The sequence below is a fragment of the Pleurodeles waltl genome, chromosome 8 (genome assembly GCF_031143425.1).
Source record: "Pleurodeles waltl isolate 20211129_DDA chromosome 8, aPleWal1.hap1.20221129, whole genome shotgun sequence".
Taxonomy (NCBI): Eukaryota; Metazoa; Chordata; class Amphibia; order Caudata; family Salamandridae; genus Pleurodeles; species Pleurodeles waltl.
In genome coordinates this window covers 82,384,110-82,405,338 of record NC_090447.1, presented here as the reverse complement: position 1 = coordinate 82,405,338, position 21,229 = coordinate 82,384,110, and the positions used below count along the sequence as shown (strand labels likewise).

The 21,229-nt window shown below is 45.8% G+C and overlaps 1 protein-coding gene across 4 annotated transcripts in view; it reads right to left on the bottom strand.

Moving 5' to 3' along the window:
• Positions 1–21,229, bottom strand: part of LOC138249738 (beta-arrestin-1) — a 702,383-nt gene that overhangs the window by 503,299 nt on the left and 177,855 nt on the right. For 2 of the 4 annotated variants that reach the window (XM_069203794.1, XM_069203795.1), the window contains exon 1: positions 434–941. The exons of the other annotated variants lie outside the window; for them this stretch is intronic. In XM_069203794.1, the coding sequence (XP_069059895.1) occupies positions 434–639 (206 nt within the window). In that variant the 5' untranslated portion in view covers positions 640–941. Of the gene's footprint in view, positions 1–433; positions 942–21,229 lie in introns of those variants that run through there. 4 annotated transcript variants of the gene reach the window in all.

Here is a 21,229-nt window from a genome sequence, read left to right as displayed (position 1 = left end):
TACTTCATCGTCAATAAGAAACTGACTAAGGATCTGTTGTGGAATTGGGTGGCAATCGTGACTGACGTCTGTCACATCCCTGGATGTCTGACGATGTCTTTGGAGGACTCGTAAACAGAAAGAAGGACAAACAGCCACCCCGCTCGCCGCCCCAGCAGCTCAGTACTTTGCGCATGACGTGGGCGCGCGCTCTCTCAACTCCGGTGAGTTGCGTTAATCCGGGGATGGAGTCCCACAGCACTCCCCGCTTGAATGCGCAGATTTCCTCCCCTCACTCACCAGCAACCCATGAAAAATGCATAATACTCATTACTGCAAAAGCATTTCCTGCCCTCCACCAATGCACTGCAGCAGATCCCCGCTCCGCACCTTCTGCGGAGGACAATGCAAAGCGGCCGGCGCGAGGCAGGGCGCCTCGCGCATACTCACTCACAGGGATATGTTCTCCATAGGGAAGGGCCTGCCGCACCGCCGGCGCGCGCCCACCAGGTCCTCCCGGCTGCCTCCCGGCGCGCGCAGCTCCAGATCCTCGGCTCGCCTCCCTAAGGGGGCGACGTCTGTCCCGGCAGAGTACGCTTGGCAGAGTGCATTCGCATCCTTCCAAACTAGTCCGCTACCCAGGCGCTTGCAGGACACCATCCAGGCGCCCGGCGTGTGCCCCCGCGGCCGCGTGCTGGTGCGCAGGAACCGAGGCTGCCCATCAATAGGGAAGCAGAGGCATCCCGCGGCGGCCGGCCTGCATCCAGGCGCTGTGGAGGCTCAGCATCTTCTGGACGCCTCTCCCGCCAGCCTGATTGGTCCGCGCCCCTGCTCGCCTCCGTCTGCTGCGCTCGGCAGGCACGGGACCTGCATGACAAATCCCTGCAGCCCCGGTCTGGGCGAGATGTCTGCACTGCACGGTGCTGTGTGTAGCAGCACATATAGATGAGGCTGGGAAATGGAGAGGGGGAGGGGAGGGGCGCGAGCTGCGGCAGCAGCATTAATTATCAGCCCTTTGGTGATGCAAGGTAGGTGCATAGATGGGTAGATGAGGTGGCCAGCCAGGGCAGGTAGATAGCTGGATAGAGAGACAGACATGTAGGTAGGCACGACTGGCAAGGAAAGATCCACAAAATACAAATGGCAGATAGATAGTTAGATAGATAGATAGATAGATAGATAGATAGATAGATAGATAGATAGATAGATAGATAGATAGATAGATAGTGTTGCTGGAGAGATGGGCCGGCACTTAGAGGGTCAGACGTGTATGTAGTACTGACAAGGACAAATGCCACAAATAGATAGATAGATAGATAGATAGATAGATAGATAGATAGATAGATAGATAGATAGATAGATAGATAGATAGATATACATTAGGTGGACTAATGCATCACCAGATAGATGGACAGACATGTAGACTGACAAGGACAGATGCCACAAAATAGAAAAGGCATAGATAGATAGATAGATAGATAGATAGATAGATAGATAGATAGATAGATAGATAGATAGATATGCAGGAGCACAGATGGACAGACAGTTGGACAGCTGGGAAGATAGATGCATGGGCAGACAGCGTGAAAATATAATGGACTAACAGAGAGATGGCGCATATGTGAAAGGAAGGACAAAGATGAATGGACAGACAGTCGGAAGGAAGAAAAGAAAGATACCTGGCAGCAGTGCACGGTGTTATCATCATTGTTGAGTGTGGGGAAGGCCTCGGCTCGGGGGGGGGGGGTCATGCTGCCCTCCTCTCCTTCGACAGTGGCAGCAGATAGCATGCCACTCTCTGCACATATGCTCTTATGGTACATGCCATTCTGTTTTTTCAAGTGCATTAGGCATGAACACCGGCATTTCAGCTCCACCAAGGAACTATCTCGTAGGAGTGGCCCATAATGTCAGGAGTGACCATCCAAGAGCGAGGTGGTGCAGGAGATCACAGGTTTGGAGTTTATACTGTAGTAATGGGTGTCAGAATCTGTGTTCATTACTACACTTGCTCTAACATTTTTGGGCCTCCTTTACATTTTCACAGACACGACATAAATTAACATACTGATAAACTCTTAAGAACGAGTAGCCACAGGGATACACATGGACAGACAAGGATAATCCCAGAGGAAAACTGAGCCCAACAACGAGATAAAAAGGGCTTTAGGGATATAAACTCATAAAGACATATACCGACACAAAGATATTTGGAAATATCTATACACAAAGTATGGACACTTGAAAAGACCTGGACAAAGGCAGACATAGCAGATAGTAAAAGACAAGTGAAAAGACATACAATCAGAAAGAAAGTCCAGAAAACTTCAGATTAGCATACTGAAAAATGAACAACCAACAAAATGTGGAAAGAGAAATAAGTTGATATAATTTCCTGTAAAGCACATGCCAACCTATTGAAGGCATCTTGGTACTGCACAAAGTGGAAGGCAGGGGAGATGGCCATGGATTGCTAGATGCATGTACACAGATTGTCAGATGTGAGTTTGCCATTTTCTAGGCATGGGGTGGCAGGCAGAGAGTTCCAGGCAGTGCTTTATTTGAGCCGGTGGTTGCTGATGGGGGCTGCCCGCACTCATTTTTGGGGACTGGCACTTATTTTTCTGCATCAGACATTTACCTTATAGGAAAAGAGAGAAAAACAAAGAAAATGGAAAGACGGTGGATGGAAAAACATTCATGAAGAGAGAGAGTACGAACCTGCAGGAGTTAGATGAAGGGGCAGGGAGTGTTGGGTAGTGGATTAAAGAGGCACAAGGTGGAATAAAGAGTACACAGCCTTGGTATTAGGAACACCAATATTTAGTTGCGCTGACCAAAGGATTCTGGGCAGAGCTTTGGGCACCGGCACTCATTCTTTCACAAATTAAGCACTGGTTCCAGGGTGCATTCAGCAAGACCGAAAAACCCACTGTGCTTCTAAAAGTGAAAGTGGGCAAAAGCAAAGAGTCATCATCGTGAATCTGAGATCTTGCTGTGGTTGGAACAGATGAAATTTGTTCCTCTGGAACAAAGGTCTGATCCTGGTTACAGCCTGATATGTAAGAAACACTTATCACAGCAGCAATATGGAATGAACTGATGACTAAATATGTAATATGTATGGATAGTCCTCCCGTCACCTCCTCTAAAACTCTTAATACTCAGTAAAACTTGACCACTCACCTCCTGAAAATCAAATCTGATTCAAGTTTGCAATGGAAATATTTTGAAAGTCATACTTTAGACTCAGTGCTTAATTTGTAAATAAAAATGATGTGCCGGTGAACAAAGCCCTCCTCAAACGTGCGGCTGCTGCAATTAAATGTGTGAACACAGAATACTGAGGCAGCATAATCCCGAAGCCATCTCGGGCCTCTTCAATCCATATAAAGCCACTCCCTGCCCCTTCAGCTCACTCTTGCAGCTTTCTACTTTCTCTCTTTGTGACGCTTTTTCGTTTTTCCCTTCCTCTGTCTTTCCCATTTGTGTCTTTTGCTCGCAGCAAATGCTAGAGGCAGAAGAATAAGCCCCGGCCCTCAAAAATAAGTGGCACCGGAAACAACAAGCACAAATTAAGCACTGCTTAGACTACTAAAGAGCTCTCTGATGCCATACTAATGGGGGACTGTGCACTAGGTAAGTCATAGTTAGCAATAATAATAACAATGCCAATAAAGAGAGATTTAAAATTACCCTTAGTTACGCTGGAAGGACCTGCAAAGAGCTTAATCAAGGGGAAACACTTGAAATTTTGTCAGATTGGGGAACAGTCCCACTCCTGTGTTCTCGGTGCTTTGCAGATGTATGTCTTTCTATGAGAGCCCCAATTATATGATGTTCATAAAGTCCAGTCTATAAGATACAAATGCACTGACAGTCACAACTCTGCCAGGAAAGGAGAGAAAATGCAGGATATGGTGAAGAAGGTGAGAATGAAGTACCTTCCCCACAGCATGTAAGTGTGGCAGAGTGAACATTCTGAGTTTAGCAACTCCGGGTTCCTAGTGACTGTGACTGGCATAGAGGAGTGCCAAAGTGCTGTCCCCATAGATGTGAGTGTCGGACCACGTTCAGAAGACCATGGAGCAAGCAGGACCTACTGAGCCTCAACCATGTGGGGATAAGGTCCTTTGTCACTTATGTCCTTGGGCCCATTCTACTATGTCTCTACAAACTGGGCTAAGTACAACCTCTTCCACAATTGGCTCTCGAGATAGCATGGGTAAGCATTCAAAGGCTTCTTGGGGAGGTCAGATCCACTGTCAACCAATCAACCCAATATGGTGCATGTCCAGCCAAGTGTTGATCTAAAGGCGTGATGGCAGAAGGGTTACTCCATTACAACAGTGAAGATTATCCTGTCTGCCGAAATATAAATCCCAATATATCCTATGGGATATTTCGGCGGACGGGATATCCATCACCGTTGTGATGGAGTAACCCCTTCACCAAGCTCTAAATCAGTAGCGTGAATTCCGCTCAGGTGCATTATCAATCACCAACAGATAACAAGATGCGCTCAGTCTGTTTGTTTTACCCTCTTGACTGGTAGACGAGTCTCACAAGTCCTTTACACTATCACCCTGCACTGCAAGGTGTTCTCCTCCTTGGAGAGGAAAGCCTCTTGCAGTCTCTTGGCCAGGTAAGGGCTATGTTGCTCAGCCTATCCATCCAGCCATCTTTTTGTGGTTGCTGCTCTGGGTCCAGTGCTGCTGGGGCCTTTATGATCGCGGACCAAGCCAAAGCAGGTGCAGTGTGTAGCTCGGACATCACAGTCCTGAAAAAGTCCTCCATGATCAGCAATTGTAACCCATGTCCCGGCTGACTGTTCCAGAGATACACTCCAGACTAGGCCTTCCGTAATTTGGCAGTTACCTTCAACAGTTCACCAGCTGCAGCTCCACTCAGACCTTTAGTTCAGCCATTGCAGTCCCCATGGGCCTTCAGGATCATGCACTGGAAGTCCAACTGGGCCTTTGGCAATGCACAATTGCCATATTGAGGTTCCTTCGATGAACCAGAATGAGAAGCTGAGGGGCCCAAAGGCACAAGAGTCCTCCTTGATTGCTTCAGTGCCAATGTTTTTTTTTTTTTAAATGTATTACTTTGGTGTTGGCTTTGTGCTTACTGTCTGATGTGACAGAACAAGGCTTTCTACTAGCTCTTCCTTGCAGAAGGCTCATTCTAGCGTTATCAGTTCCCATTTCCTGCTAATGGTGTTGTAAATTCCTTTTGGAGTGGCCTTTGTTTAACTGATTGCTGCTGCTTTAATGGCCTTTGTTTAACTAATTGCTGCTGTTTTAAAGTAGAATACACTGTGTCCATTTGGGACTGTTGTTGAAGTTGTCATTTTTTATTATGCATGCAATGAAGTGCATTTTTAACTGCACTCCCGTATGTAAAGCTGGTATGTATTCTAATTGAGGCCTACAGATGTATTTGTGAACCAATTTAGTTTCTATGTTTGGCTTCTAGCTTTCTAGTTTGCTTTCAGTGTTCCTGTATGTTAATATATTTCTAAACCAATTTAGTCTGTAAGTCCTGCATCTATCTATCTATCTATCTATCTATCTATCTATCTACCTATGCAACCCTATGTGTCTGTATTTGCAACACTATCAATCTTTGCAACACTATCTATCAATTCAACTCTCACTATTTATCTGTCCTTACAGATGTCTCTGTCTGTCTTAGCAAGCTTCTCTATCTGTCATTACAAGCTTCTCTGTCTGTTATTACACGCTTCTCTATTTATCTGTCTTTGCAAGCCTCTGTATCTATTTGTGAGAAAGGTTTACAAAAATATAACAAAAAAGCATTAGCAAGCAGATGGCAGCTAGCGCCAAACTGATTGCCTTTTTTTAGGTCTGGTGTTAGCCAAGGCCTTTGGATTTTACCAAAACCGTGTGTATAACACAGTTACTGACAGGTGTTTCCAGTCAGAATTTCTTTATTAGTCTGTTTTTGTGTCAGTCACATTTTTGTTCTAGCCACTACAGTATGCATCATGGGGCAGTGGGTTAGAAAACTTCACTTTGAGTTACAGCAGGCTTTCTTTTCACAGGGAGCACATCCCCACACAAAGTAGTCCCCTTCATTGTCAGTACATACTAGGGTAATGTGTGCTTTTTTGAATCCAAAAATATTTTTGCCTTTAGCTAATGTAATTTTTTAGATTGATAATGGCCTGGCTACTTTCCCAATAATTAGTTTTTGCACACACTATGCCACTAAGACATCGGCCAACGCCAGACCTATAGGCTTTGCCAATGCTTGTTTAAAGATGATGTCTGTAGACAGGTAAGTGGATGGCATGCAAGAGCCAGCAATTTTGCAATCAACAGTTAATGCTGCGGCAGAGTGTGGCATAGTGTGTCTGAAGGTTTCGAAGATGGTTGAGACCTTGAGTGTAGAAGTTTCTTACAGCAACCTACTGTTGAACAACGGGCTGCAAGCTACCATGCGAACCATTCATTTTCCTTTTATCTTTATGCCCATCGATCAATCAGGATTAATAAGGCGCAGCAAATCACCCATGAGGGTCTCAAGGCGCTGAAGTTGCTAGCTGCTTTGCGGTGCTCTGTTCATTCGAACAGCCATGTCTGGTTTCGTGCCACGTGCATGCTAAGTAGGGGAAACGAGAAGCTGTGCACCCGGTTCCATATTTTGCAAATCCCAGTCTTTATTTTCTCTCTGGCATGCATGCACATATTTTCCATGTGCACTAACATGTATAGAAGCAATGGGAAAGCCAACAGGTCTGGCCTTGGCAAGCCTGTGGTCATTCTTTTATGTTTTATATTTTGCAAACATGTGCACTAGGCATTCAAAAGAATGAAGTAAAAAATGCCGGTAATAAAAAGGTAACATGCATATGTTAGCAATAAAATATGTTAAAATAACCTACCGCAAAGCAAAAAACAGGACAAGAAAGAATAAATGAAAGCAGAGATTGGGCCACACGCCTTGGGACTGAAATGAACGACTTCTTAGGATGATGTGCGCATGTGTACAGGCAAACTTCCATCATTCACAGTGAAGAGAGTTAATGCTGATCCATTGTCTCATGTTGTATTCTGTGATGGGTGGAAGCATAATGTGAATTACACTTAAAAAGAAAAAAATGGATGAAGAAAACTGATGAAAACAGCTGAAGGGCTTAAAACAATCAACAGTGCCCCCAAAACATTTGTGTCCTGCCTGAGAGGGAAACAGCCTTTACCTTGCAGTCTTTACAACATAGAACCTTTACCACGCAGGTAAGTAGCATGCAGGCAAATATTTGTACTTTTAACTCGCAGCACTTTACAATGCAGGTAACTATTTTTTTAAATAACATGCTTTTTATGTTACTTGTTATGCTATTTAAATTACAGTGATTTTATGGTTTAGGGATGGGTAGAGTAAAAGGAAGCTAAGGGTGACTTTACGGTTCCAGGGAGGGTAGAGGTGAAGGGAGGTGAGGCTGACTAGAGGGTTTGGGGTGGGGAAGTGAGGATGACTTGAAGTTTCTGGGTGGGCAGAGGTAAAGGAAGGTGAGGATGACCTGAGGGTTCAGGGGTGGATAGAGGTGAAGGGAGGTGAGGGTGACCTGAGGGTTCAGGGGTGGATAGAGGTGAAGGGAGGTGAGGGTGACCCGAGGGTTCAGGGGTGGATAGAGGTGAAGGGAGGTAAGGGTGACCTGAGGGTTCAGGGGTGGATAGAGGTGAAGGGAGGTGAGGGTGTCTTGGGGGCCCAGGGGTGGGTAGAGGTATAGGGAGGAGAGGGTCACTGGATAGATCAGGGGTGGGTAAAGGTAAAGGAAGTTGAGGGTGACCTGAGGGCTCAGGGGTGGGTAGAGGTAAAGGGAGGAAAGGGTCACTGGATAGATCAGGGGTGGGTAGAGGTAAAGGAAGGCAAGGGTATCTTGAGGGCTCCGGGGTAGATAGAGGTAAAGGAAGGGGAGGGTCACTAGATAGATCAAGGGTGGGTAGAGGTGAAGGGAGGTGAGGGTGACCTGAGGGCTTAGGGGTGGATAGAGGTAAAGGAAGGTGAGGGTGACCTGAGGGCCCAGGGGTGGATAGAGGTGAAGGGAGGGGTAGGGTATCTTGGGGGCTCAGGGGTGGGTAGAGGTAAAGGGATGGGAGGGCCACTGGATGGATCAGGGGTGGGTAAAGGTAAAGGAAGGTGAGGGTTACCTCAGGGTTCAGGGGTGGGTAGAGGTGAAGGAAGGTGAGGGTGACCTGAGGGTTCAGGGGTGGATAGAGGTGAAGGGAGGGGAGGGTGTCTTGGGGGCTCAGGGGTGGGTAGAGGTAAAGGGAGGGGAGGGTCACTGGATGGATCAGGGCTGATAGAGGTGAAGGAAGGTGATGGTGACCTAAGGGTTCAGGGGTCGGTAGAGGTAAAGGAAGGTGAGGGTGACTAGAGGGTTTGGGATGGAGAAGTGAGGATGACTTGAAAGTTCTGGGTGGGTAGAGGTAAAGGAAGGTGAGGGTGACCTGAGGGGTCAGGGGTGGGTAGAGGTGAAGGGAGATGAGGGTGATTTCAGGGCTCAGGCGTAGGTAGAGGTGAAGGGAGATGAGGGCGACTTTATGGCTCAGGGCTGATAGAGGCAAAGGAAGGTGACGGTGACCTGAGGGGTCAGGGGTGGGTAGAGGTAAAGGAAGGTGAGGGTGACCTGAGGGCTTAGGGGTGGATAGAGGTGAAGGGAGGTGAGGGTGACCTAAGGGGTCAGAGGTGGGTAGAGGTAAAGGGGGGGGGAGGGTGTCTGGGGTCTTGGGGGTAGGTAGAGGTAAAGGGAGGGGAGAGTCACTGGATGGATCAGGGGTGGATAGAGGTAAAGGGAGGTGTAGGTGACTTGAGAGCCCAGTAAAGGTAAAGGGCTGAGGGTGACTTACTGGCTCAGGGGTGGGTAGAGGTAAAGAGAGAGGAGGGTGGCTTGATGGATCAGGGGTGGGTAGACGTAAAGTCAGGTGAGGATGACTTGAGGGCTCAAGTGTGTGTCCAGGTAAAGGGGGATGAAGGGTGGATAAAGGTACAGGGAAGCGAGGGTGACTTGAGGGCCTAGGGTTGGGGAGAGGTAAAGGGGGTGAGGGTAAATTGATTGGACACTATGATATGGTATGGCCTGCAATTGTCATTGTACAGTATAGTATACTATAGCATGGTATGGTATGGCCTGTAATTGTATAGTATGATATGATATGGTATGGTTTGTTATCGTATGACATGGTGTGTTGGCATTGCTTCTTGTATAGTGTGTATGGTGTGTATGTCATGGCCTGTTATTGTATAGTATATTATGGTAAGAGTGTGGTATGACTTTTTATTAAGGCGTGCAACCTGTGAGCTACTAACAGCACACATACTCATGCATTGAGGCAAGTGCCAATATCACCAGCTGAAACAACGTAAAAACATGGAACTTACCTTGGGTTTTCTAAATTGGGTAGGAAAGCGGCATTACACGAATTCGACCGAAACAAAGAAGCGTACTAAGCAAACATACTTTTAGCGATTGCTGAAAAATGTAACTTCATTAAGGGCCATATGTAGCAAAGGTTTTTACCCATTCTGTGTTCTTACATATGGCCCTAAATGTATTAAATTGTCTTCTCATGCAGCACGGAAAATAGTGAGCAGAGAAAAGCAGGTTACTGGAAAGTGAAGTTTTGAAAAATGTGGAAAGCAAACAACGAACGAGAGAAGCTGCGGGCCCAAGACAAAAAAGGAAAAAGAAAGGGGTACAAAAGCAGCTAACAAATGAGACAAAGCAGATTAGAAGTGTGTTATATGAACATACAAACAAACATTACAAACTCACAAATAAAAAAGTACCACAATCCAAGCGTAAGCAACATGGAAGATCACTAGTCAAGAACTGTATCCATGCTCTACGGAAGAAAACAACAAAAAAAGGAGTCTAGGTGAAGCTGACGCGCTCACCAATGAAAAGAAAGAATTTTAAGAGTGACAATGAATGACAACCAATGGTAAGTAATGGGCGGGCCAAAGGCCCCTTCTAGGAGGTGTTTTTTTTTTTTTTTTTAGAAACAATAGTCGCAAGCAACAGCACCTATATGCAGCCTCAAGTGAGACGTAGAAGTAGATTGTCTAAGGTGGCTGACCAATTCTCCTTCTGTCTGTACAATGTGTGCTGCAGGCTCAAGCTCTGGAAGACATCTGTACCTATCCTAACCTAAAACGTGAGCAACGGTAAACACAAGCTTATGTGCATGCCTCTAGTGATTCTAGAAGGCCGTTAATGCAAGTTGTGCTCAAATACTTTGCACAATTAATTTTCCAGTATTAAGTAAGGGATGTGATGTGGTCTAATTTCTACATCTGCTGACTTTGGAAAGAGGGGAACCAAACTCCAATCCCACCCTTGACTCAACATCCTGTGATTTTGGGCAAATCACTTAGGGCCTGATTTAGATTTTAGTGGAGGGGTTACTCTGTCACAACAGTGATGGGTATCCCTTCCACTGAATAATAAATCCCATTATTTCCTATGGGATTTATATTTTGGTGGATAGGATTTCCATCACCGTTGTGACAGAGTAACCCCTCGCCAAAATGTTAATCAGACACTTAGGGGGTCATTCTGACCGCGGCGGACGGCGGTCGCCGCCCGCCAAGCGGTTCCCGCCAAAAGACCGCAGCGGTCATTCTGGCTTTCCCACTGGGCCGGCGGGCGACCGCCGAAAGTCCGCCCGCCAGCCCAGCGGGAAACACCCTTCCCACGAGGACGCCGGCTCAGAATGGAGCCGGCGGAGTGGGAAGGTGCGACGGGTGCAGTTGCACCCGTCGCGAATTTCAGTGCCTGCAAAGCAGACACTGAAATTCTTCGAGGGGCCCTCTTACGGGGGCCCCTGCAGTGCCCATGCCATTGGCATGGGCACTGCAGGGGCCCCCAGGGGCCCCGCGGCACCCCCTACCGCCATCCTGTTCCTGGCAGGAGAACCGCCAGGAACCGGATGGCGGTAGGGGGTGTCAGAATCCCCATGGCGGCGGAGCGCGCTCCGCCGCCATGGAGGATTCTCAAGGGCAGCGGGAAGTCGGCGGTACACCGCCGACTTTCCGTTTCTGGCCGCGGCTGAACCGCCGCGGTCAGAATGCCCAGCGGTGCACCGCCAGCCTGTTGGCGGTGCTACCGCCGACCTCCGCCATGGCGGTAATTACCGCCAGGGTCAGAATGACCCCCTTAATCTCCTTGTGCGTAAAAAGGAAATAAAATGTGTAACATAGTCGCGTTCTGGTATAAAATACTCTAATGCCCTATGTCCAGTTTCATCCCATAAAAGAACTGCTAAATAAACAAATAAAATAGGTTGGAAAAAGAAAATAACCCACACTATTATGGCATGCCAATAAAGGACTGATTTGTGGTCTTTAATAGTTTACTTTTAAGAACCTCAAGTTTCCACCTGAGGAAGTAATTTCTTTCACTAGATAAATTGAAGTACCGAGTTGACCTGCCTTAAAGTGTAGCGATGCACATTAAGATCCGTCTGCTCTAACAGGACCCAATACAACCTCCGAGTGAAGCACTGTAAGGAATAAGATTCTAGTTTCTAGGGCCAGGGTATGTATCTAAGCCAGACAGACCCACCACTCTAGTCAGGGCAAGTAAGTTACACACCAAAGATAACGTGTGCTCACCCCCTGGTAGGTTGGCAAGGAGCAGTCAGGCTTATCTCGAGAGGCAATGTGTAAAGCCTTTGCATAACACACTGACACCAAAGACACAATAACTTGCACCACAAAAGATACTCCACACAGGATTATATAACAAATATGTTTCTACATTATTATATATATCTCAAGGACCAAAACAACATAAATCATAAATATTGGGCAGATTATGTAAACACTGACATGTCACCAATTATCCTGATAAGGTAAGGATCACCATGAGATACATTCCAACATCTGTACACCCCAGGGGCATGAAATGTATCAGAAAAAGCACATAAGTGTCAGTAAAATCCATTGGTTATGAGTTACAGCAGGCTATGAGAAACACAGAAAGATATATAACCTACCACATTTGTGTATGGAAGGTCTCTTGGCCTCTCAATGCACACAAATCACCAATGCCATTATGGGGCACTGTGACACCTACGCTCCTATTAGGGGTATTATGATAATCAGCTGTCTCCGACAAAAATTGCATCCATCAGCCAGACCGGGCACAGGAAGCCCTGCATGCCTAATATTTGTTGTGTGGTAACTGTCCCTGTAATGAGCTCCAGAGCGGGGGCCTCCTTGAATGACTTAGCCCACAACAGTACCCTCAGCAGGCACCACGGCCCCCAGGTATGGCCCATCAGGTAGGGGGGCCCACACACTGTTGGTGGTGGAAGAGAGACCTCACAGGGTTCCCCGCATGCAAACTTGCAGATAGGCATCTGTATTCTTCAGCGGAGGAGAGCAGGGAGATGCCACCAAGACCTCAGCAGTCTCATCTCCCACTCTCCGCTCTCACCCGCAGGCTAGGCCACTCTCCCTCCCCGGCCATACTCACCCACAATGTCTGTCAGGGGAGGAGTTCTGTAGGCCACGGGGTTTTCCTGGTGGGGTGGGCGCATCAAGGACTCCGTGCCTGGCCTCACTGAGATCAGCGGGCAGGGCCAGCCAGGCCACCCTTCGGAGTGCTGGACTTCCCAGGTTACAGAACCAAAAGCCACGTGCACTGGGCCGGCCTGTTTTGCTGGTGCAGTCCCACACGCCACTTATGAGACTTCTTTTATAGAAACAACAGGAGTGCTCAATCTGTGCAGTGGGAGGCAGAAAGGAGAGTTCTGGCCCGCACTGGTTCCTCCAATGCCAAGCTCTCCCCACGTACTTCTGCCTCAAGCCTGCGTTATGCACAACTTTGGAAAGATGTGGGTGGCTGGACATGCAAGTCCCAGAGCCACTTTCCAGGGGGTTCCCAATGCAATCGGTCTGAATCCTGGAAGAGCCACACTACAGCACAGAAGGGGCAAGCTCACCCTTACCTGGAGAGCACTGGGGGCACAAAGCAGGGCTGCAGGCCTGCTCAATCAGATATTGGGGTATCACTTTCTCCTGGCAAAACAGCAGTGCCCAGTTAACACAGGGTCTGGGAGCTCATTACAGGGACGGTACCCAAAGATAAGCCTCACTGCTCTGTGCCAAGCTACCATGGGTTGACCACAGGTTATCGTTGGTGTGTAACTTACTTGCCCTGACTAGAGTGCTGGGTCAGCTCAGAATTTATGATCTATGTTGTTTTTGTCTATGATGTGCACATAGCTAATATAGAAACAGATTTCTATAGTCCTGTGTGAAGTCTCTTTGTGGTGCAAGTTATTGTGTTTCTGGTGTGAGTGTGTTTTGCAAACACTTTACACATTGCCTCTGGAGGTAAGTCTGACTGCTCGGTGGCAAGCTGCTCGGGCAGTGGTTGCCAACATTTTGAATTCTGTGGACCCCCATTTTCTCATTACTGAAACCTAGGGACCACCAATGAATCATTATTGGAACCTGGGGTCCCCCCCACTGAGTAATTACTAGAAGCTGTGGACCTAATATGTTAATATTATTTAATTTTCTAAGCAGCCATGGACCCCCGGAGGAGGCTTCGCGGACCCCCTGAGGAGGCTTTGCGGACCCCCAGGGGTCCCTGGACCACAGGTTGGGAACCACTGTACTAGGGGACGAGCACAGGTTATCTTTGGTCTGTAAACTACTTGCCCTGACTAGGGGGGTTCTGCTGGGCTTAGATGCATACACTAGCCAACCAGGAACCCCATTTCTAACATGCACTTATTTGATCGTTTCCATAGCATTCTGGGTAAAAGGACCTGGATGTCTTTACATGGAGGTTCTTAATAATATGATGACCCGACTTGCTGAAGCAACTAGTCTGACTGCAGCGTGAGCGGAACATGCAAACATCTTTACCAAAAACTGCGGGCGAAGTCTGGTGAGGGCGACCCCATTAAGATGAAGGGAGAATTAACACTTCTTTGAAGGATGATAAGGGTTTCAAAAGCGATTGACTCCATGAAATTCGATTGAGGCGCTTTGCTCGTCAGGCAGATAAACAGAAGAACAAAGAGGGTGACACCCACCAAAGTAGAATTGACAGGTATGAACACGTGGAATTTGTGAGACCACCAATGGCTGCATTACTAGACCAGCTGTGAGAGGACCATTGCCTGAACTACAGTCTTAAGATGTTTGCATTTTATAAATCAGATCAAAATCATTTATCAGTGTTTTGAACTGTGTATTTTGTTTCTAGGGCTGAGTATAATTGTGATTATTCTGGTGAAATTCCTGAATTTTGAATTATGTGAAATTTCTTCAAAGTTCGCTATACACACTTTCGTTTAACTTTTTTTTGAGCGAAAACTTATATTGTATACAAATATCCCACGAGATAACAGTGGCCTGCTCAGACAAAAATGGCCTCCTCCTGTTCAAAAGTGTCTTCATCCGGTACCTAACAAGGCTTTGTTATGCAAAGTACCCGCTGGCTTAAAGAAAAGTTATGCAAGATACTGGCGAACCACATTTCAGTATGAAGGAGTCCTGTCTCATAATCTGAAATCTAATCTCAAGATAAGAAGTTATGCAACATCGCGGAACCCTAGAACTAGTTTCACTAATGTCCCATCACCAGCTGAAGGATTATACCTATATATCAAAGGAGAGACCTGGGCCGGCTATAGGGTGGTGCGACTGGTGCAGCTGCACCTGGCGTGGGCCTGGAGGAGGCTCTGTGTTTTAAAATAACTTATGGTGTTAAACGTGTGCTGCAGAGTTCCTTGTGTTCCCAGCAGCTTTTGGGGAACAATATACATCACAATACAACTCTGGTGATTAATGTTCCTGCTGGAAAGAGAAGTACAATGGAAGGGTTAACTCATCATAAAGTAGTGCAGAAGTTTAATGTGCCTGCTGCAAAGAACGTGTACCATGCAGATCACAAAAATGAATGTGAATGAACTATGAGTAGCGCTATAAAAATAGAAATGCGTGTCAGAGAGGACCTATGGAGAGATGAGGGGCACTGTCGGAGTGTGGTAGAGAGGGAATTTCTGGAGAAAGAGGTCAGTGGGTGCCTTAAAAGCCGACCCTGGCAGAGACTGTGTACCGGTATCTCACTTGTTTTGCAAACAGCCGAGTTGTTTTACTGTGGAATTCAAAGTAAAGCGCTTTGAAGCATACATCTACTTTTCCACTTCTGCTTGGCTAGTGATGTTCTCAGCTGTAATATTTTCTAGTTATTGTTTCTCAGAATATAAATATTTTCTGTGAAAATGTGCTTCACATAATTAACCGGTGTTACTGGACTAATTAATCACAAATAATTACATTCAGGAGAAAAGTGGCTCAGTACCGACTGAATAATGGTCTAGTGTTGGAGGTGAATGTATTTTCGAGCAAATTTGGATCAATGTAAACGCCTGGCGTGACATAAATCTCTGACTGTCGGACAACCGGTTTAATGGGCAGTAAAAACAATGCATTCTGTGGTCCTGGCCTGTAAAAACAGTATTATGCACGGTAACTGGAGGGGAGAAACATGCAGTCCAGTGGCAGCCTGGTGTGCAAAGGAAAAACCCCACCCCTCTGAAGATATTCACGCTTTATAAACAATGGGAAACAAAGAGGGGCGCAAAGCCTTCAATTTCAATATTTAATCTGTAGGGCAAATTGCATGCCTTTAATTTGGTAATTAAATAAAAAAGCTCCATGACATTTCCCTTCTTGCAGTGAAACCTCATTAATAAACAAAACCCTGCTAGCCATTCAAAAACCAAACACAGCTTGTGGTGACTTCGGTGTGCCTTCATTCCTCAAGCAGCAAAACAACTCCACGGTTGCAGTGTTCCTCTTTCTATGTACATATTATTTTAGTGCAGTTTGTAATACATAGGGGAAGATTTAAGGAATGAGGTGCTGCCTCCAATGTAGAGCCACTTTCTTTGCGCCCCTTAGCGCCCCCGGCTGCCACCATGTGTGTGTCGTTTTTAAAATACAGCGCACCATGGCGCAGGGTAGAAGGCAATTGCGTAATTTTTTTGACGTTATTGATGTACTCTGCAGGAGTAGCGCCAAACGTGTGGCGCTACTCCTGCGGAGTATATAGGGTCCCATTATAAATAATGGTGTGCCCCCCTTTTAACGCCTGCTCTGAGCAGGCGTTAAAAGTGCTGGAAAAATGGCGCCAGGAAACCTCTTAGATTTCCTTACGCCATTTTTTCAGCCCACCTAATGAGGGAACACCCCCCTTCCGTACATTATGCCTGGCGGAGGCATAATGTGGCGCAAGGGTTTACAAAGTGGCTCAATGCACGCATTCGCCACTTTGTAAGTATGTCGCGGGGAAAAAGCCAGTTTAGCGCTGTCTTAGTGTCAAATAAATTACGCTATGGTGCCGCTATGGTGGAGCTAGGGGCACATAAATCTGGATCACTGTCTCATGTCATTCCGTGGTTTCCTGATTTTTAAACAGAATAAGAATGCCATAAAGATTTGATTACAAGTTAAGGGCTCAAATCCCATGCTTGAGTAACAAGAGTTGCAGGGATTTACAAGCTGTGTGGTAATTATCAAACACGCTCAGTTTTCCCCATAGAGTCCTGCCAAACTTAATCAGAGGGGCTGTGGGCGTGGGTGTGGGGTGAGGGTGTCCCGGAAATAAAGGCACAACATGAGAAATTGTGTGTCAAAAACCAGCTCAGCGTGTAAGGCTTCATTTGGATTTTAAAAATTTGGAATGTGTCATTTATCGCACATGGTAAGTATTTAACTTGAGGTAATCTGCATTTTACTGATTTCCGCATGGCTAGTTTATCCAAGCAGCTAGACAAATGCCTTACGGTGCCACCACTAGGCAGAGCAATAGCACAATAAACGACCAGAAAAGTTGTTTTTTCCCCCTATGTGATAGAGAGCACTCCAAAGCCAAAATGATTTTATGCTGGGAGTGCCAAACTTCGGTCCATGATTCCTATTGCTTAGATGTAAACCCTGGTGCTCTGGTTCTGATTAAATACCTTTGTTTTTAACTTCTACAAATGATGACAGTCTGGCTTAGGCCACATATGGAAATGTGCCAAGAGCAGCAGGCCATTAACATTGTTGGGGGAGGGGCATCATGACAGACAGGTGGCTTTGCCTCTCATGAACCTTAATCCCATCCCTACACTTTACAATGGCAATAAATAACATATTACACTCTGTGCACCTGCATACACGACTGACGTACGGGATAAAGTGCCACCTGCAGTACATTATAAGGATATTGCAAGTCACCGAGGAGTTCTATAAGCAAATAGAGGATCGAGGCCGAAGGCTGGGCTCCTTCATAGGGTTATGGAACTCCAAATATGGCGGGGGTACTTTATCCCATATAATACATGGTCACACCATCATCTTTCCCTCAAACAACTTTAAACCTTGGTGCATAGCTCCTTCATATGAAAGAGCGACTATATTTGCAAACATGAAAAAAAAAAATACAACCTCAGGTGCAAAATTAAACACATCAAAACCCTGTTAGATATTTGTTGCAAACAGATATAGAAACAGTTCAATACAAGTCAGTTTAAAAAAAAAAAGCTGCGCCAACTGTGAATGCGTGGAATCGCGCAGAAAGGTTCTAGCATTTTTCTATTTAAGAAGTACAAAAGATAAACATAAATAATTAAACATATTATCTCTGCTTGTCATTGTAAACTATTAAAATAGAGCACAAGAAAGAAAAGTAATTTTCTGTTCCTGGTGCTTTAAATAGCTGCTTTTATTATGCTATGTGACCTGATCTGACCTGCCTTTCACCTGGCTGCTAGCTCTGGCAGAAGGCATTGTGAACTCAGAACATGACTGGAACAACTTACAGTAGTCGAGTTCTGAGGTCTTTTCTTTATAATCGACAACTGGGTGCATCACAAGAAATAAATTAGAAACTGCCATTTATACTAGGATTACAGAATCTCATGTAATATAGGTATATAATATGATAATTATGGTGGTTCTGTCGTGGGAAGTGGGGATTATTTAAAAGCAGAGATGTACATGCAATTAACATTGTGCTGAATACCTGTGACTTTGAAGAACTCTATGGCAATTTATCTCTGCTAAAACTGACAATTAACATGACACATAGCAAATAAAGCAGTCTTTAAAAATATGCATGAGCATTGCAAGTTCTGACAAAGAGTCAAAAACAGTGAAATTCAAAAGAAAAAAAAGCATGCACAAGCTAGGGGAGAGGAGACCTGCACACGACTGGTGCATTCAAGAACCTAAATTCAATTATTTATTTATTTACTTTACTTTATTCGGTTACAAATTTGAAACCAGATACGACAGCTACAGATACAATTAGAAAAAATATACACAATAAAAACAATACAAGTTAAAAACATTTGTGAAATAAAAAAAATAATTAAAAACTCTTAAAAAACATCCTCTAAGGTGCTCCGAATGAGAAAAGCAGCATTCAAAAATGTATGCACGTTAATAATCACCCACGCCCCCGACAACATTTGTAGGTATAACAGGGCTGGCCTCACCCGCCTAAATCCACCCCCTTTCAACAAGGGAGCGATGTAGCGGATCCTCGGGGCCTGGTAATACTTGTAACTCAGCATCAAATGTAAGGTATCTTGGGTCGAATTACCATCACATCTACAGGGCTCCAATCAGTTAGGATCATAACCTTTAGGGAATGCACGAGACAGGTACAACAAATGTAATGCAAACCAAGTGAGTGAGCACCTGTCCTTGTTTTTCACCATCTACGGCTCAGTATCCCAAGTGGTGGTTGTCTGGACATACTGGAGGACTCTGGGCTTTTTCAACTCAATCTCTTCCCAAAGTAATGAAGTAATGAAGTAAACAATACCATCCGGGTTGAAAAAGATCCCTTCTCTGCCCAGCATTACAAAGGATTCCTTTAAATACTTAAACCATGGAATTTTCATTGCTTGGGTCATTTGTAGGCAACCCTGTATTATTTGAGGGTTTAAAACAAGCTCCTCCTTTGCACCATTCCCTGATCCAAGACAACAAGGGCCGTAACGCTATGGAATCACTCGGATACTTGATCCCTAACTCCTTGTGGACCGCAAAAATTGCTGCAGATTGGGCGACACATAAAAGGCGTTTTAAAAATGTATTCACCTCAGTTTGTAATTCCTGTGATGGTAAATACCCCCATTGCTCACTCCAGTGCAAAATCTTAGAAATGCACTTACCTTTTAGGACTTTTGTTAGTGCCTTCAATGAGCAGCTACCTAGTCTGGCCGCGAAACTGAAAATGGCATCTATAGACTTCCTAAAGTCCATTATTTTTTATCCCTCCATCAAGGGCTTCCAATTTAATTCTGAGTCGAACGGGACCCCAAAATAAGGAAAACTCTCAACTTTGGTTAAGGGCAAGTCTTTTAACAAAAATATCTTATTTTTTGAAGGCTTCGGACCCATCACCATCATATATGATTTTGACAAATTTATTGAAAGATCTAAATCACTCATAAAATTGTCAAAAGCATTTAATAGCTTATGCAGGCCATTTGCGGTTCTTGCCATCAAGACCCCGTCGTCCGTGTATAACAAGACAGGTGGGGGGAGGGTGCGGGGGGCAATTTGAGGACAATCTGACTTAGTATCTGCTAGCGCCTTGTCTACACTATTCAGATATAAACAAAATAAGAAAGGAGCAAGGATGCACCCCTGACTAATTCCAAGTATTGTTTTGAAACTCTCTGAACATACCAGATCTATTGAATATCTTACGACGGCATGAGTGTCTGAATGAAGGTCACACAAAAAGTACACAATATATGGGTCAAACCCCATTTCTAGCAACATTTTTCATAGTTTATCCCAATTTAGCCAGTCAAACACAGACGTTAGGTCCATTAATGCGAGATACATTGTCTCAGATCAGGTGATGGTATATTTACAAGTTACCAGATAAAGATTTAAACACTGATCTATGGTAGACTTGCCCTGCTGAAACCCTAATTGACACCCCACAATGATGTTATTTTCTACCGCCCAGGAGCAAGCCCGACTACGGCAACGCCCTCTACACCAGCACCTCAACTAGGAACATCAAAAAACTACAACTCATCCAGAATGCCACCACCAGACCCATTCTGGACCTCCCTCGCCGAGAACACATCTCCCAACACCTGAGGTCCTTCCACTGGCTACCGGTCGAGAAGTAAATCACCTTAAAGCTTCTAACCCACTCGTACAAGGCCATACACAACGCAGGACCAGCCTACCTGAACCACTGCGTCTCCTTCCACACCCCCGCCAGATCCTTCCGCTCTGCCCAGATGGCCCTGGCCATCATTCCTCGCATCCGCAAAACCACCGCTGGAGGACGATCCTTCACCTACACTGCAGCAAAGAGCTGGAACAACCTCCCCCTGCACGTCAGACAAAGCCCGTCGCTCACCATCTTCAGGAAGGACCTCAAGACGTGGCTCTTCGGATGATGCCACTGCCCGCCCCCCCCCAGTGCCTTGAGACCCTCACAGTGAGTAGCCGCGCTGTAGAAATATTGATTTATTTATTGGAGTGCATCCTATCCAGTAACACCCTCCCCAGGACTTTTACAACAGAATCAATAAGGGAAATTGGCCTACAACATTCCAGCCTACTCCTGTCCCCTTTCTTGAATACAGCAACAATAGCAGATAAAGACCAGGAGGACCCACCCTGACAGGTGCGTTTAACACCAGGTAATATCAGTGCCCAAACCTCAACATACAGTGCAACCTAAATTCATTCAATAGAGGACACAATTTCAGTGAGCAGTGTAAAGGTGCTTGGTTTTTTCATGTCATTTGGCTTGAGCATGTATAGTAAAAGCTTTTCCAGTTGTGTGTTCAATGGGGAGGAGCACTGTTGCTGTTTGAAATGGACACTGAGACACAGTCAATAAAATGATGTGTGATGAGGTTTTTGAGACCAGGCATGAAGTCAGGCCTGTCAGCAGAGCACAGCTGTGCATGCAGTTCCATGAGCCACGTGTGCTCATGTGGAACATGTAAACACTCGCTGAGGACAGACTTGCTTGCAGTCAGAGAGGAGCGCGTGCACACTTGCAGTGCACGACTGTGCTTACACTTCAACAGGTAGCGTATGCACACTCTCGGAGAACAGCTGTGCTTGCAGTCAGTGAGGAGCGGGTGCACACTCGCAGTGCACGACTGTGCTTACACTTCAACAGGTAGCGCATGCACACTCTCGGAGAACAGCTGTG